We start from the raw sequence: 15,578 nt of genomic DNA, 5'->3' as shown, positions 1-15,578 counted from the left end.
TCCCAAATTCAACTTATAGAATCAAAATGTAGTATCGTCTTCACCAGATTGGCGTCTCTTCTGTCTCCCTGCCATTAATAACATTGTCACCCTCCAGTGACCAACTTGGGAATGTCAGTGGATTCCCAGACCTTTCATTTCCTTTACCTGGGAGAATATATTTAAAAAATTATGTGCATATAAAAAATACAGATAGAATAAAAATTTTTAATGTATTTTCTAAGACTTCTATCTATTCCCACAGATATAGTCCAGACTCTTATTTTCCATTTACACAGTTGTAGTAGCCTCAGGTAAATTATAGATTAAGAATTTTTGTAAGAAGAGGGAATTTGGCATGGGAACCTTTTATATATCTTAGTCAAGATAAAATTTTTTTTTTTAATTTTTTTTTCAACGTTTATTTATTTTTGGGACAGAGAGAGACAGAGCATGAACGGGGGAGGGGCAGAGAGAGAGGGAGACACAGAATCGGAAACAGGCTCCAGGCCCTGAGCCATCAGCCCAGAGCCTGATGCGGGGCTCGAACTCACAGACCGCGAGATCGTGACCTGGCTGAAGTCGGACGCTTAACCGATTGCGCCACCCAGGCGCCCCAAGATAAAATCTTATATTACACATATGCTTAGAAGAATATTAAGGAGATTATGGCATTAATATTAATGAAGAGGGTGGAGTTTTAAAGCTAGTGATCAAGAGAAACAGGAACGCACCAATACCGTGCTGTCAATCTCTCTTCTTTTCTATGGAATTCTGGAATATTCTATGGAATATCTGAACATGTGACTGGAAATGCCCATGGGAAATCATACCATTTTATTACAAGAGCCTAAGTGAGACCACTGAGTACAATTTATTTTTTCATTTATACAGTTCCTTAGGATCACAATTATGGAGAGTTATTGTACAAAATAACAAATTCTAAGTAACTGTTTTAATTTGACTTTGGGATATGTGAGTTTCCTTTACTGATTCAATCAGCATCATTATTTAATTCATCTAATCTGAAGAAAGTGGTACTGCCCCATTTTTCACATGGGAAAAATCAAGTCTCGGAGTGGCTGATTTTCCTAGCATAGCGAGTTCATAGCTTGAACTAGACTTTGGACTCCAAGCCCTGATTGCTTTCCACTACACTTCCGCTGGCTCCCCAAACCCACCTGATGGTCATGTTCAGTAAATGAGAGATGGGCTTCCCAAGCCTTCGTTGTGTGAGGAACTGACATGGGTAACTATGAGAAGGTAGACCAGAGAGGCCTTACAGGGAAGGCATCTAGCCTCTTGTCTTATCCATGAGCCACAAGTAAGCCCACCTGCCCCATGAGGTGAAGTCATGCAGCTTAGTTTGAACAGGGGCCATAGTCATGAGGCTGCTCTGTTCACTTATACTGTATAGGTTGCAAGACCTTCTTACACAGTCTAGAGTGAATTGTTCATGCATCTGACTTTGCCCTCACAGAGTAGATGTAGTTCTTGATTTCTAGCACCGTAAAGAAAAACAGTGAAGGATGCCTCCAGACTCTTGGCAGACAAATATAGACAAACCCCCCTCATGTCATTTTGAATTCCAGGGATGGAAACCCACGAGCTTCGATCAATCCATAATGCGAAGATCTGAAAACTCTTCTCCCATTTGCAACCATAGAATCTTACTGATTTGATTTAAATAGAATTTCCTCTTGTTCGCTTTAGTCTGAGCGTGAAGAACTGGTCACCCACCATTCTTTGAATAAAACCATTTCAAATTGCGTGAAGGAGAGTATGATCAAATCGTTTCTCATTCTTTCCTTCAGGCTACAATGCCACAGTTGCTTTAATTTCCTTCAAAGCATCTATTTGCCACCCCCATGAACTGTTTTTATTTCTCTTTCTGGGATTCTGTTCCATTGCTCCATTGCATTGCCTTTTTAAAGTGAAGAGGTCGGAATTGGACACAACTGTAACCTGGGTGTGACTGATGCAGAGCATTAGTAAAGAAGAGATGGCTTCCCAGACCCCGTGTGTCCTACCTGCCTTGGCACACAAACAGTGAGCTACTGTAGTCATCATTTATTATTTTGTTAAGGGGGGGGGGGGATCCATCATACTCCAAAAATGACTACAGTAGAGAAAAAAATAAATGTCTTTGGTGGCCTCCCCCAGTCTGGCTACTTGCTATGGGGAGAAAAATGTGCTTGCTTTGGAGCTCAAGAAATGTTTGTTCACATTTGTGCTGGGGGGGCTGTGCATTGCTGTGGATTATAGGTATTGACCCTGCACTTGAGAAGAACAGAATATATGTTTTGTTTTATATATAAATATATATCCTCTGAGGTAAATGGAAAATGAACCATTGAGTGTTGAGTGTGTGCACTGAAATCCAAGCATACAGGCAACACTTTCCAGCAGAGTACTTTAAAACTGTGTAAAATGAGAAATGACTGTGGGATTTTTCGGAAATAAATTTAGTTTGAACTCTGCGGTACTTGAAAAGAGAATTTTAAAACCCACCATTGGCAATGTAAAATGGCGCAGCCACTTTGGGAAACCAAGTGGCGGTTACTCAAAAGATTAAACATAGACTTACCATGTTACTCAGCAGTCCCACTCCCAGGCATGTAGCCAAGAGAATTAAGAACATAATTGCACAAAAACTTGTAAATGAGTGTTCATAGCAGTGTTAATCACAATAATCAAGGAGTGGAAACAACTCAAATGTCCCATCAACTGATGAATGATAAACAAAATGTAGTACATCTATACAGTGGAATATTCATTTAGCCATAAGAAGGATAAAGTACTGATGCATGCTATAACAAGGGTAAACCTTGAAAACATTGTGTTAAGTAAAAGAAACCAGGCAAAAAGGCTGTATATTACACGATCTCCTTTATACAATATCATTGGCAAATGATATCAGAATTCTCAAATCCATAGAAACAAAGGAGATTAGTGGTTTCCAGGGCCTGAGAGTATGTGGAGGAGAGGGGTGTGGCTGCTAATGGTACCAGTAGGGTGAGGATTTTTTTTCTGATGTGATGAGAATGTTCCAGGAGTAGGTAGTAGTGATGGTTGAACAACCTTGTGAATGTACCCAAAACCACTGAATGGCACACTTTAAAAGGATGCATTTTATGGAATGTGGATCATAGGTTGTTGTTTTTTTTTTTTTAAGTAGAACAAAGAACCCCACTGTTAATTTATAGATGGACCCCTGGTCTTTTGTTTGTTTGTTTGTTTGTTTGTTTCAGAAATAATAAACACCTCAATAAGTTTTCTTTAATGACTATGAGGCTTTTACTTTGTCTGGAAAATGTTGTTCTTGTGCATTGGGTTTCATGAAGGTTGCTGATAAAGCAAGATGTTTGTAGAAAATGGCAGGATTATGACATTGAGAAATTATTATACAGACTGGGCTAGCTGTGAGAAAAACAAGGAACATCTGATTCAGTTACTGCTCTACGAATGGTCCCTTATTTTTTGCTGCTACTTAAAGATTGGGAATTTTTTTCTCCCGGCCATTTTTGGTGACTATTTTTGCTGAGAAACTTAACTGCGTACTTGACGTTCTGTTAAATGAATCATTGTGTTTGCAAACTTTTTCTTTAGTATCCATTCTGAAAATGGAATGACTAGAAACACACCCAAACTAATTCTAGGCTCCTGGGATTATTTTTTCCCTTCAGCTATTTCCTGACACCTCTAATTAGCCTCGACAGCCTGCCTGTCCTCTGCCGGTGGTAACCCCAGCTTGTTCCGTCAGCTGCCCTGCTTTCTTTTCCATCGACACATTTCTGATACTTTTGAAGGAGACACTCCTGCATCTGAACAGAACTCACAAGGTCTGATGCTTCTTGACAAAATGGATGCCTCCTCCCTGTACTTGGGAATTGATATACACTGTCAAAAAGGGTTTTCCAAATGGTTTCTCTTTGTCACCTTGTATCCGATTTTCTCCTCCATTCTGGAAATGTGCAGTTTAATGTTGCGTTTCGAATCACTTTCAGCTGAAAAAGTGTGTAATGGAATCAGGGCATCCCATGAATACTCTTAACGGTGTCGAAGGTGCCTTTTGTTTGCAGCCCTGCGCTCCAAGGGGACGGGTGACAACAGTGAAATGACATTGGGGGGGGCTTGCCCAGTAATGGGCTCCCTGTCCTTTATGATTTAAGAGCTGCACCAAGGGTGACTTTTCCCATCCCGGCACTTCTGGCTTGGTTTATATTTATTCGAATGTAAATTGTGGCGGTGGCCCCCTCCTGAAGAGAAGAGAAGCAGTAACTGGAACAGTTGTCCCTCTTTCTCTCCCCCACCTACCTCAGACTTATTTTAAGAATCGTTTAAATTTAGACTTGAAAGGTGCCTGGGAAATGAGCTGGGCCCCTCTCTTCTTTTTCAAGGCAGGGACACAGAGGCCTGGAGCTAAAGACAAGCTCGAGGCGGGGCTGGCCCCTCCAAATGCTCATCCCTAGGCCACTTCCACTTCTGCCGTGCCATGCAGCCTCACCACCGCTGATGGTGCGCGTGTCCGTGCCCTTCTCCGATGCCACGGGCTTTCTGAGCTGGGGGAGGGTTCGGCAATTAGCCATCGCCCCACGGTGTGTGTCGTTTCGTGCTTTCGCTTTCACGTTATCCCCTCCTGGGTCAACTGTCAGAACTTACAACCCCCTAGAAAGGGTAGATCGTGCAGGACCTTCCTCCTGCCTATTTGTGTGTCCTACATTTACACGTATTTAATGGGTTCCATGCTGCACGCCTGGCTGACCTCTTAACAAGGAGAGACTGGAATGAAGTTCTGGGCCGTCAGCGCCCTTTCAGACGTGAGCTTCCAATCACTTCCTTTGCTGGCCCACGATTTCCATGCCTCAGAGAGAAGAAATCAAGGGGTGGTAAAATGAAGCAACGTCGTTTCAATTCTGACTTCAGGAGTGAGCTTGATCCCTAACTTTTGTTTTGCTTGGAACACTTTTTATATCTCTTATTCCAAGGAAACTAGGCTGCTGGACACCGTCATCTGCTTTTTTAAATGCAGCAGCCTGGCAATTTTGTATTTCTTTTCCATTTCTGCTCTATAGAGTGTACCAGTGTTAAACTTAGAGGTGTGCGTGCGTGCTTACATATGTGTGTGTGCACGTGCGTGTATACACATACATATAGTCTATATTGGTAAGTATAAGTCTATATCCATTTTTTCTTTCTCTTTGTGCCACTTGGATAAGGCCTTCTATTGAGGCTGAAAATTCTATATACCACATCAGATATGGCACCTCTTTGCAAAATCATTTAACTGTGAATTTGGGGACTTTCTTTGGTTTTAAGGCCAAAGGTTTTACCTTGAAGGGGGGTGCAGAAGGGCTGAGAGGTAATCTGTTCTGGAATGTGCCTGTCTGAGCATGGGCTTGTAAGGTTTCCCCAGGGTTACAGAAGGGGAGTGCTACAAAAGTTTTCCTGCGTTTGCCCTGTGATTCTCCAGACCGTCATCTTCTTCTGAAAACAATGTACATAATAAAGACATTTGGGGGCTTAACCAGTTCTTACTTTTCATAACACAGTGTAGCCACTGGCTTCTCAGTTAGTGGCTCCCAACACAGCTACAGGATGCTTCTGCACTCATGCCTGAGCTCTGACTAATGACCTCTGATGTGTGATTGGGTCACCGGGTGGGATTCTGTGGAGTAGGGCTTGGGGCACACAGGGTTCACAAAGATTGGTCGTGGTACAAAAACGAATCTGCATTTAGTAGGACTTCAGGACTTCTGTGAATATGTGGCCAAATCTAGGCAAATAAATTCCTCTTTAAACTTCACAAAAGGAACATACATTTCCTGCAGCAGTCAAATAACAAAAAGATAATTGAAGAAAAATTAATGCTCCTACTTACGTGCCTTTCTCCCTGTTCAATCAAATGTACTTTTATACTGTCAAGCAGCCAGCTGTCAAGGTGGTCCAATTAGGGCAATGAGCCAAACTGAAGGCAGCAGTCAACCTTTATTCACTTACTGTGATCCTACAGGCAAGAGGCAAAGAAAAAGAAAAGTGCCAGCTCCCCCGTGTTCCATTTTCCTCACTGAAGGGCATCTGTGCAGGCGAGGGTCAGTTGACATGGAGCACAGACAGGAGGGAATATTCTCACTGCCGAGGAGCTCTGGACAAAAGGCCTCTGCGTTTTAAACCAGGGGTTCGTGGTGTGGGGGACGGAGAAGGGGAAGGATTCCGAGTGGAAAAGTACCGACTCACAATGGAGACAGGTGCCGGGGCCAGGACTCCTCCTGCCGAGCTGCCCGGACTGGGAATGCGGATTTGCTCATAAACGTGGCCAGTGGGGAGGGTGGAGAGGAGAGCCCTTGCCTGCAGCTCCCGTGGATACTGTAGTGCCGTGGCTGTGTACCGGGTCCGGTGCGGTACCTGCCTGGTACCCCCTTCGTAATCGCCCACAGCGGAGCCTAGAGGAGCTCACCGGCTCTGGGCCTGGGATCAGAATCCTCATGTGTGGGGTGTCTGTATGGAGGTTTTGTTTTTACAAAAATGGGGTTATACCACATACTACTCTGCAACTTGATTTTCTCACCTAACAATACATCAGGGGTACCGCCGGGTCACAAAACATACTGAACTTTTTTATTTTTTTAATGACTGTGTAATATCTTACTGGTTATAAATGAAACTCTTCAGTATTTCCCCTTTTGATAGACATTGAGACTATTTCCAGTCTTTGCCACAACAAATAATGTCAAGTGTGAATTTTTGTCCACGTATCTTATGGACAGAATCTTCTATTTTTTTAGAATATAGTCCCCAAAGTAGGATGACTGAACCATTGGCTACATCATTATAATAGTTTTAAAAGGTATAGCAGTTTACGTTCCCATTAATTATGAGAATGGCTTTTTCCTCTTGCCCTGAACTATTACACATTCTTAATTTTTCAGCAAACGTTTGCCAATCCAATGAGCAAAAGTTATATGTTATTTTTACTTTAATTTGCATTTTCCTGGACGAGTGAGATTGAGCATCTTTTCACGTGTTTATTGAACATTTGCATTTTCCCTTCTGTCAGTTGCTTCATCATATCTTTTACCCATTTTTTTTCCCTTTGCTTGTTTGTCAAATGCCCCTGGAGATTGTCAATCCTGCTTGGAGGTGGGATTTAACGTGAGTTGGTGTGATCCCTGTAAGAAAAGTTGTAAAATTGAGTGGATTTTTGAAATGAGCACCTCATTTGACCCCTTATTTTTCTCTTGATCAGTTAACAATTTGACTAACTTGGGGGACAAAAGGTAGGTTTTTGGACTCCAAACCGTGACATTAGAGGATGGAAGCAGCAAAGTTTTCAAGAAATTGCTTTCTGAACTCAAAATTCTCACCAGCAATAAATTACGTTTATTCTCTCCTGTGGCTAATGTTTGCGGAGGGTGCAAAAACATTTAAAAAACTATTGATGTCTTTGCTTTACCTCCTCTCCTCCCGTCCCCTTGCAGTTGGGTCCGAAGAACACGTTAGACCTTACCATTCACCATGTTACAAGTAATTTCCATCTATGCTACGGACAAGAAATGAAAGCATGTAAATTTCAGTTTCAGTCTCTGTGAATGAAAGGCTGACCTTAACTTTGGGTAATATGCTTAGAACCCCCCACCCTCCAACTCTTATGGTAAGGGGATACCAGGTAGGAAGTGGTTGCCAGTTGCTTAAATTACCCCAGCCCCTAGGAGCTTCCTCACTTAATCTCTGGCCAATCTCTGAGTAAGTAAATGGAATGTCATTCAAAATCTGACCGTAGTCTTATCTAGAGGTCCAGATCTGAGGGCCCAGAAGAAAGGCCAGGGCATATGCCTAATGCTCCTTGATTCTTATTATTGCCACAGCTTTTTTCTGTTTGTTCTAAATAATTTTCCTTAGGAAAAACAGTTCATAAAATACTGAAGTAGAAGATAGAAAGTATACAAGGATCCTCTGATGACAGAATGTGGCTTTAAAGCATTAATCTAGTTTATTGGTTGTTTAGTGCAAGATTTGTCAGCCTTCACATGCACTCTGTTCCCTTTGAAACCCATTCTCTCTCGCCGCCCTACTCCAGATTGGAGACCAGCACTCTGACACATTGATCCCAAGATCAGAGGGATGAAAGAGAGAAAGATCAAAAGGAAGCGAGGAAGCATAGGAAGAGGCATCATAGTTTAGGGACTGGAAAGTCTGACTGCCAAACATGCTGTCATCTTTAATCCATGGGTGTCTCATGAAGGAAGAACTTGGTAGTTCAAACAGAAATGAAGAATGCTCTGTACGTAGATGGATTTGGATATAAAGATCTATTTAAGAAAGTAATTAGCTAGGGTGAGCTAACATTGGAACGAACATTGTTCAGCCGTGAACATTGGAATTGAATGCTCATCCTCCCTTTGTGTGAATTTGAAATTAAAAAAATAGAGTAAACATAGTGGTGGCCGGTGCCTTTGCTGTGTTCTCTTTCCCTGCCCACTAAGCCCAAGGGTCCTGCCTAGTTTGCCTTAATCTTTCAAGTCACTTTTTTAGTGGTGACTCAGCCAGAATGACATCCTTTTACGTCCATTGTCTTTTTGTAATAACCAGTGAAAAGGGATATGGATTCTGGATGGTCCAGACTCTATACAATTAGACAGTTACAGATAATAATGTTGTTACCAAGAAAAATTTTGAGGCCTTTGCTATGGATAGTTTTTTCATCCACCCAAGTGTAATTCACTCTCTCTCTCTCTCTTTTTTTTTTAAGTTATTTATTTATTTATTTTGAGAGAGAAAGTGCATGAGTCAAGGAGGACCAGAGAGAGAGGGAGAGAGTCCCAAGCAGACTCCCCACTGTCCACACAGAACCTAATGCAGGGCTCAATCTCACAAACCATGAGATAGATCATGACCTCAGCCAAAATCAAGAGTCAGAGGCTTAACTGACTGAGCCACCAGGTGCCCCCCTTTTACTCATTATCTTTTACATCCCTCCCAGATAGCCAACTTTCCTAGTCAGAGCCTGGAAGCTGGAATTCAGGGACCATGTAGAAAAAGGGAAGAGAAAGAGTTAAGACTAGCTTTAAGCAAAATTTTGAAATTGAAGTTTGCCTTTGGAATTTATTACCTAATGACTTTCGCTCTCATCACCCCAGATCTCAGGGTCCTTCTTGCTAGTGTGAGATTAGGCCCTAAACTAGACCTTCCTTTCAAGCTCGCCAAATCTCTCCATCCTCATTCAAAACCCTTATTCCCTTATTCTGGAAGTTAGTCTTAACTGATACATTAGGACAAAGACCATTTGAATAAACACACTTATTTGTGAATGCTGGATATCACCTTTCTTGGAAGGGGAGAATTGCATTTTACAAGTGACAACAGATTTATAAGAAGGAACTTTTAATTTTTCCTATTTTTGGCATCATAATAAAGGAAGTGATGATACAAATATTACATCTTCTTCCCAGTTAGCTCCCCTAACATTTTCCATCTTCTCATAGTTTCCACTAGTTTTAGACCCGTTAATCCTCTAAAGCCCCCATGATTTTTGTTATCACCCTCTCCCTTACCTGCCCTCCCAGTCTCCATGACAGCAACAACTGGGCACAGGTGGGTGAGGGGTTGGGGGAGAGCTGCAGCCATTTATTGGGATCGCTTCAGTGTTGGAGACTAACTTTTGTGTGTGTGTGTATTTTAGTGTTTATTTTTGACAGAGAGTGCAAGCAGGGGAGGGACAGAGAGAGGAGGGGACAGAGCATTGGAAGTGTGCTTTCAGCACAGAGCCCAATTGCAGGGCTTGAACTCATGAACCGTGAGATCATGACCTGAGCCAAAGTAAGATGCTTAACCAACTGAGCCACCTGGGTGCCCTTGGAGACTATGTTTATGGTGGGAGGGAGGGGTGCCTGGGGCCTCTTGGCACAAAGAGTGCAGCTGACCCTAGAGTCCATGAGGCATCCACCCAGAGTTGAGCTCATCGAAGGCACTTCCCATGCTTGTGGCTCTTTACAGAGAAGTGTGTTCAGTCTCCAAGTCTCTGGCTCCCTGGTACTTGGAGCTGTTGGAGCTGTTGAGTTCATATCGAGTGCAATTCCCAAGCCACTTCAACCAATTGATCGCTAGAAAGTGGCTGTTCGGAACCACTTTGGAATAAGATCTAGGAACAGGAAGCTCCATCTGGAATAGGCCTAGGAAAGGTTGCTCCATGGTTATCCATGCTATAGCCTCTTCCATAGATAGCTCCCTTAGGGATGTCTGTTCTCTCACATTCTTGAGTCAGCAGTAGCTCTTGGGGCAAATTTTTGGAAGCATGTGAATTTCCTAAGCTTCAGGATGAGATGAGTGTTTTTTCCTGGATCCAGGATACTACGTAGAAACTCATGAGTCTCAGTCAGGTGTTCTCAGATTTTAATGTGCCTATGAATCACAATGAATATTCTGATACAGCAAGTCTGGGGTGGAACCTGGGAGTCTGCATTTCTAATAAGCTCCCCGGTGAGGCCCGTGCTACCGGCCCACCGACACTTGGCGTAACACAGACCTGGAGCTCTACTATCTACTCCATGAAACACTAGCCACTTTGTGACTACCTGAACTTAAAGATAAGTTAATTAAAAATTAGGTAAAACTAAATGTAATTTAATTTAATTTAAATGTAATTTAGATGTTCGTTTCCCCTATGTGGCTAGTGGCTGCCATGTTGGAGTGCACAGATTAAAATATATCCATTGTCACAGAAAGTTCTATTGGAGAGCACTGGTCTAGAGGAAGCGTCAATTTACATCATTCATTTCATCCACTTGTTCGCTGAGTGTGTGTACCATGTGCCAAGTAGGAAGGTTGGTGCTGGGTGTTAAGACATGGTTCCAGCCAGCAGAGAAAGTAAACGTAGCCATATGTTTACTTTGGTGAGGGATCCAGAGTTGAGCATTTCTGCTACACCTAGAGATTTGAGTATTCTCGAAAAGAGAATGTTGCCATGCAGCTTGTTAGAAAAAGTGTCCCTTGGGCATTTCATCAGTCTTGGAAACCAAGCTCTGGAGTTATAAAATTGAGGTACTTACGAGATTGGCTACTGACAATGCGTATTTCTCTTAACCATTTTAGGGCCATAATCATCAGAAATGGAGAAATCATCCCCATGTCTTCAGAGTTTACCCCTGAGACTGAGCGCCAGCGACTCCAGTACCTGGTAAGAGTCACGTAGGTTTGGCGGAGTGCCGTGGCATCAGGGATGGTGTCGACGCTGTGGTGGGGGAACATGATGCTGTTGACATGGGAGCAGGCCCACGAGAGTCGGGTGACATATGGTATTAACTCCCCCCCACGCACCTTCCGATCACACATCCTGGCAACACGTGTGACGACACACTCCACCTCCGTGAATTTATTATTGTGGCTGTTTCTCTCCCATCTGTAGCCAATGGAAGACATGATGTGCTCTGTTTCGTTTAACGGTTTGGGATGTGCAATACGAAATGGGGTGTTGAATCACACAGATACCTTTCTTCCTTGGCCTGCTGCTCACTTTAACTCAAAATGGGGGCTCTGTGCTGGGGAGGAGGGCAGCCCCAGATCCTGCTGACACCCCACCACTTGACGCACGGTTAGGAAGTCTCAGAGGCCCTTTGGGAAAGCATGCAGGTGTCTGAAAGCCTGTTTCTATCCTGAAAATAAGCTCCCAGTTTAAATCTCCCTCTTCGGAGTGAAATTACGAGTGGGCTAGAGGAAGGTGTTTGGGTTTTTCAGATCTTGAGCATTTTTGCTTCACCTAGAGATTTGAGTTTTCTGGAAAAGAGAACAGACCTAATTCCCTATCCTCAAGTTCCAGGGGGAGGGTGTTTGGCGTAGAATCTCACTTGAGCAACAGTGGCAATCACGCTAGGTTCCTTTGGATATTTTTGGGGACTGAACAGCATGACGAGTAGTTCTGTGGCTGAAGTATTGTCTTGCCAACTGGCTTTCTTTCTAGACAACATAGCTAGTGACCCTCTGCTCTTAGGAAACAAACTGACCCAGGCTACCCAAAAGGACTTTGCTCATGGCTCTGAATTTCAGCATGCGTGGACAGTCAAGGTTTGATTACTTTGGTCGATTTAGAAAGTGGCTGTGCACTTTCCCCTCAATTCCCTTGTCTATTTGGTTTGTTTTACTCAATAGCTAAGCTGTGTTGCTCTGGTATAGAATGACAGCAGGAATCCGGGCTCAATGTAAAAATATTTCTTCACTCTTTGACTGATTGTTGTTCTCTAGCCTTTCTGTTGTCTTTTTCAAGTGGATAAACTTGTAGCCACTCCTAGAAACCCCAGACTTGAGGGCTCTCATTTTTTTTTTTTTTTTTTTGGCACTCTAGGCAGGGGGAAGGGATCCCGTCCTGGCTCTGTTACTTGCTGGTGGGGTGTCTTTGTGCAGGTGTCTTAACCTTTCCAGACCTCAGTTTGTCACTTTACAGTGGGAAGCTAAACGAGCAGGTCACCAAGGACCACTCAGGCTGCAAGGGTCATCCTTCCAAGTAGAGTTCAAAACAGCTGGCCTCCTTGTCACCTGTCTGGCTTTTTCTAGTCCATCTTCCACAAAGCCACCCAAGTGATCTGATCATCGACTGTATCACTTCCCTGCCTTAAGTCCTTTGGCTCCTCTTAGTGTGCACAATGCAGGTCACACGTGGTCGAGCCAGAATCATGGTCCCCGTCCACCTCTCCTGCATTGTTTCTCTGTTGCCTCTACCAACACCACCATGCATTTCAGGCTGCAAGCAGAGAGCTACCTTCCATATTTGGGACGCACCTCGATCTCCCCAACCTCCTTGCCTTTGGAAATATGCTCTGCCTGGATGGCCCTTCCCCTGTCCTCTGTCAGGAAAACTGTTTCCCATCCTTTGAGACCCCAACATAAGTGTCATTTCCTCTAGGAGGTGTCCCCTAAGTCTCCCGGGAGGGGGTCAGTCCCCGGTGCTTGCAGAGCCGTGTAGAAGCCTCTAGCTCTCGGCGTATGGTATTGTATTGTTGGTCACGATCGCTCTCTCCCCTTCCAGACTGAATTCTGGAGGGCAGGCTCCTTAGTCGCTTCACGTGGCCAGTTCCCAGCACAGAGGAGATACTGAAGCGGGATTTGTTGGCTCGATGAAAGAACCAGAATTTGTATTGACGTCTGGATCATTACCACACAGTACTCTCCCTTCCACCTTCCCTTGAAGCCTATCATAGCCCTTTGCCTGCCTGTGCCTCGACTGCACCCTGCCTTCATCACCTCCTTACCCTTTAGGGAAAACCATTTCCTGTTTTCCCACTAAAGGCAATGAGAAGTAGCAGGTTAACTTTTTTTTATTTTGAAATCGTTTCACATTTTCATGTTACAAGAATGGCCCAGAAAGATCAAAACATTAATTTTTAAGGAGGGACGGGAAGGCTGACATGTATCAGATTCCTAAATACTGGTGGTCTGTTTTCCGATGTTTGGAATGAGACGTGTGTTGGCTTCTGATCTCAGCGTTGTCGTGTAACTGTGTCTGTGATTCCTATAGTCCCCGGCTTCGTCACCAGTAACAGGCTTAGGAAGCCTCAGAAGGTGGGTGGAATGATTAAATGAAAACTGTATGCATAATTCTTTTGTGGCACATCGTTCTCATTTGGTTTTTGTTTGCTGAATCAGTCTTCAAATCCTACTGGCCTGCAAACCACAGAGATTTATTTTCTTATTTTTAATTTGATAATCACTGCTGATGTTCCAAAGATTAACATGTATTTTTGTGTTACTCTTGAGCAATCAATGTGGACGCTCTTAGCCCATAGAACTGAGCCTAACAGCTGAATTTCCAAAAGGTGCAAACCATGTCTCCATTCTCTTTTGTTTTTGTTGTTCCCATTCTTTTTAATCCTTACTGCTAATACATATGCGTTTCTCTGGTTAATAACTGTTCTCCCCGGACAATAGGAGTGTACATGACCAGAACGTGAAATATCCTGGTTGTCCAACTTCCCATACTGCCAGGAGTCTAAAAATGTACGCTTTGAAATGAATAAATCCAGTAGTAATAGTCACATGATCTGTGATGCAAATCTTTGTGGTAAAGTTTTGGAGAGAATTAAGGGATTTATAGTATAACATAACCTTGCAGTGAAGCCTTTGTGGTAAAGTATTTGAGAGAATTAGGAGGTAGATAGCATAAAACCTTAAAAATAATATCAATTAGGAGAGGAAAACACTGGTGTGATGACTTCTCTCAGCCCAGCCCAGGCGTGAGCTGTGTGATCCCACACCCCTCGCGTGATGTCTCTGAATCTCTCCTACATGAAATGTGTAGGACACCTCCCTTGAGATTTTTTTCTGTAGGTTCTGAAATCAGGATGAAAAGTGATCCCACAGCAATATAAAATACAGTGCATACCTTATAATTTTATGTGCATTTAATCCTACCAGTTCATTGTTTTTTTGGAACATCAGTTCCCTAGAACTAATTATGAAACACTTCAGTGCATTGGGGGTTGTGGTACCTTTTACGTGATCTAAACGAGTTAGAACATCACTGGAAAGTTAACAATGTATTTCTTACTCTGAGGTCAAATTAAAATTTCTTTTTATGATGTGTGAAGAAACATTTATGGCCGAATCATTAAAACTTCTAAGTTCCCAGAGACTTACTCGTCTGGAGCATGATTCTGCAGTCCCAAGGCTATTTGACTTGTAGAAACGGTTTGTGATATTCTCAGAGGTGGGGGAGATGCAGAGCCCGTTGGACACACACCATTTTGATCCACATAGAAGGGGGAGGTTCTTGGGATGCACGCTCTGGACATTTGGGGTTAACCGAACTAGAAGCAGATTATGACGCTGGATGTGGCAGGCATGTTAATTTTGTTTGGTCTTGTATCCTGACCTCAGAGGGTCCTTCGTGTGGCTCTTAGGTCATGTGAACTGTGTTCCGTAGACTCTTGGGCAGGGTGATTAATCAGGCTTGAGGGTTTGATGTGTTCACACGGAATGTGGCAGGTGTGTGATGAAGGGGTCAGGGGCACTGTCCCAGCAGCCAGGAAGTGCTGCTGGTCCTAGAGTCACCAGTAAGCCTTGCTCTTCTGTCGCTGTGCTTTTTTTTTTTTTCTTTTTCTTTTTACAGTTTCCAGGGTGATTGAAATAAAATAGTTAAGGAGGTCCACCAAGCTAGACGGAATGTTTGGATGGAGCTGGGACTCAGATGGGAGGGAAAGAAGTCTGGTTGTGGATGTGTCTCAGCAGAATTGACCTCCCTGATGCTGTGGCCTCCAGAAAACCGCCCCACCTCTGCTTCGGGTGGCAGCAAGGGAGGAATCGCCCTCAGGGAGACCTCCACAGCCCCGAGGTGCGAGAGCAGTGTCTTCCCCTCAATTCTGCCTAGATGTATTTATAAACTCTGATTTGATTACATTAAGATGTGCTGGTATCGTCAGGCCTTCAACTTATGTCCTTGTGTCCTCATGGATAATCCAAGTTTGCAGCTGTTTTTCATCAAGGGCAATGTACAGAAGAGATGAAAGTGGGTTTCAAACGCACAGCTGATACGTACAAGTGCAGCATTATCGAAGGCGGTTTCTTGTGGTGTCCTTGAACTACCCCCAGCCTTCTGTGCCGAGTCCGATTCTGTT

The 15,578-nt window shown here is 43.5% G+C and overlaps 1 protein-coding gene across 3 annotated transcripts in view; it reads left to right on the top strand.

Annotated features, from left to right (window-relative positions):
- The window catches only part of PPM1H (protein phosphatase, Mg2+/Mn2+ dependent 1H), a 262,452-nt gene that overhangs the window by 164,530 nt on the left and 82,344 nt on the right, over positions 1 to 15,578 (top strand). For all 3 annotated transcript variants that reach the window (XM_047865360.1, XM_047865359.1, XM_047865361.1), the window contains exon 5: positions 11,068 to 11,152. In XM_047865360.1, coding sequence (XP_047721316.1) covers positions 11,068 to 11,152 — 85 coding nt within the window. The remainder of the gene's footprint in view (positions 1 to 11,067; positions 11,153 to 15,578) is intronic.

Source organism: Prionailurus viverrinus, chromosome B4 (assembly GCF_022837055.1).
Source record: "Prionailurus viverrinus isolate Anna chromosome B4, UM_Priviv_1.0, whole genome shotgun sequence".
NCBI classification, from domain to species: domain Eukaryota; kingdom Metazoa; phylum Chordata; class Mammalia; order Carnivora; family Felidae; genus Prionailurus; species Prionailurus viverrinus.
This window is presented reverse-complemented; position numbering and strand designations above follow the sequence as displayed.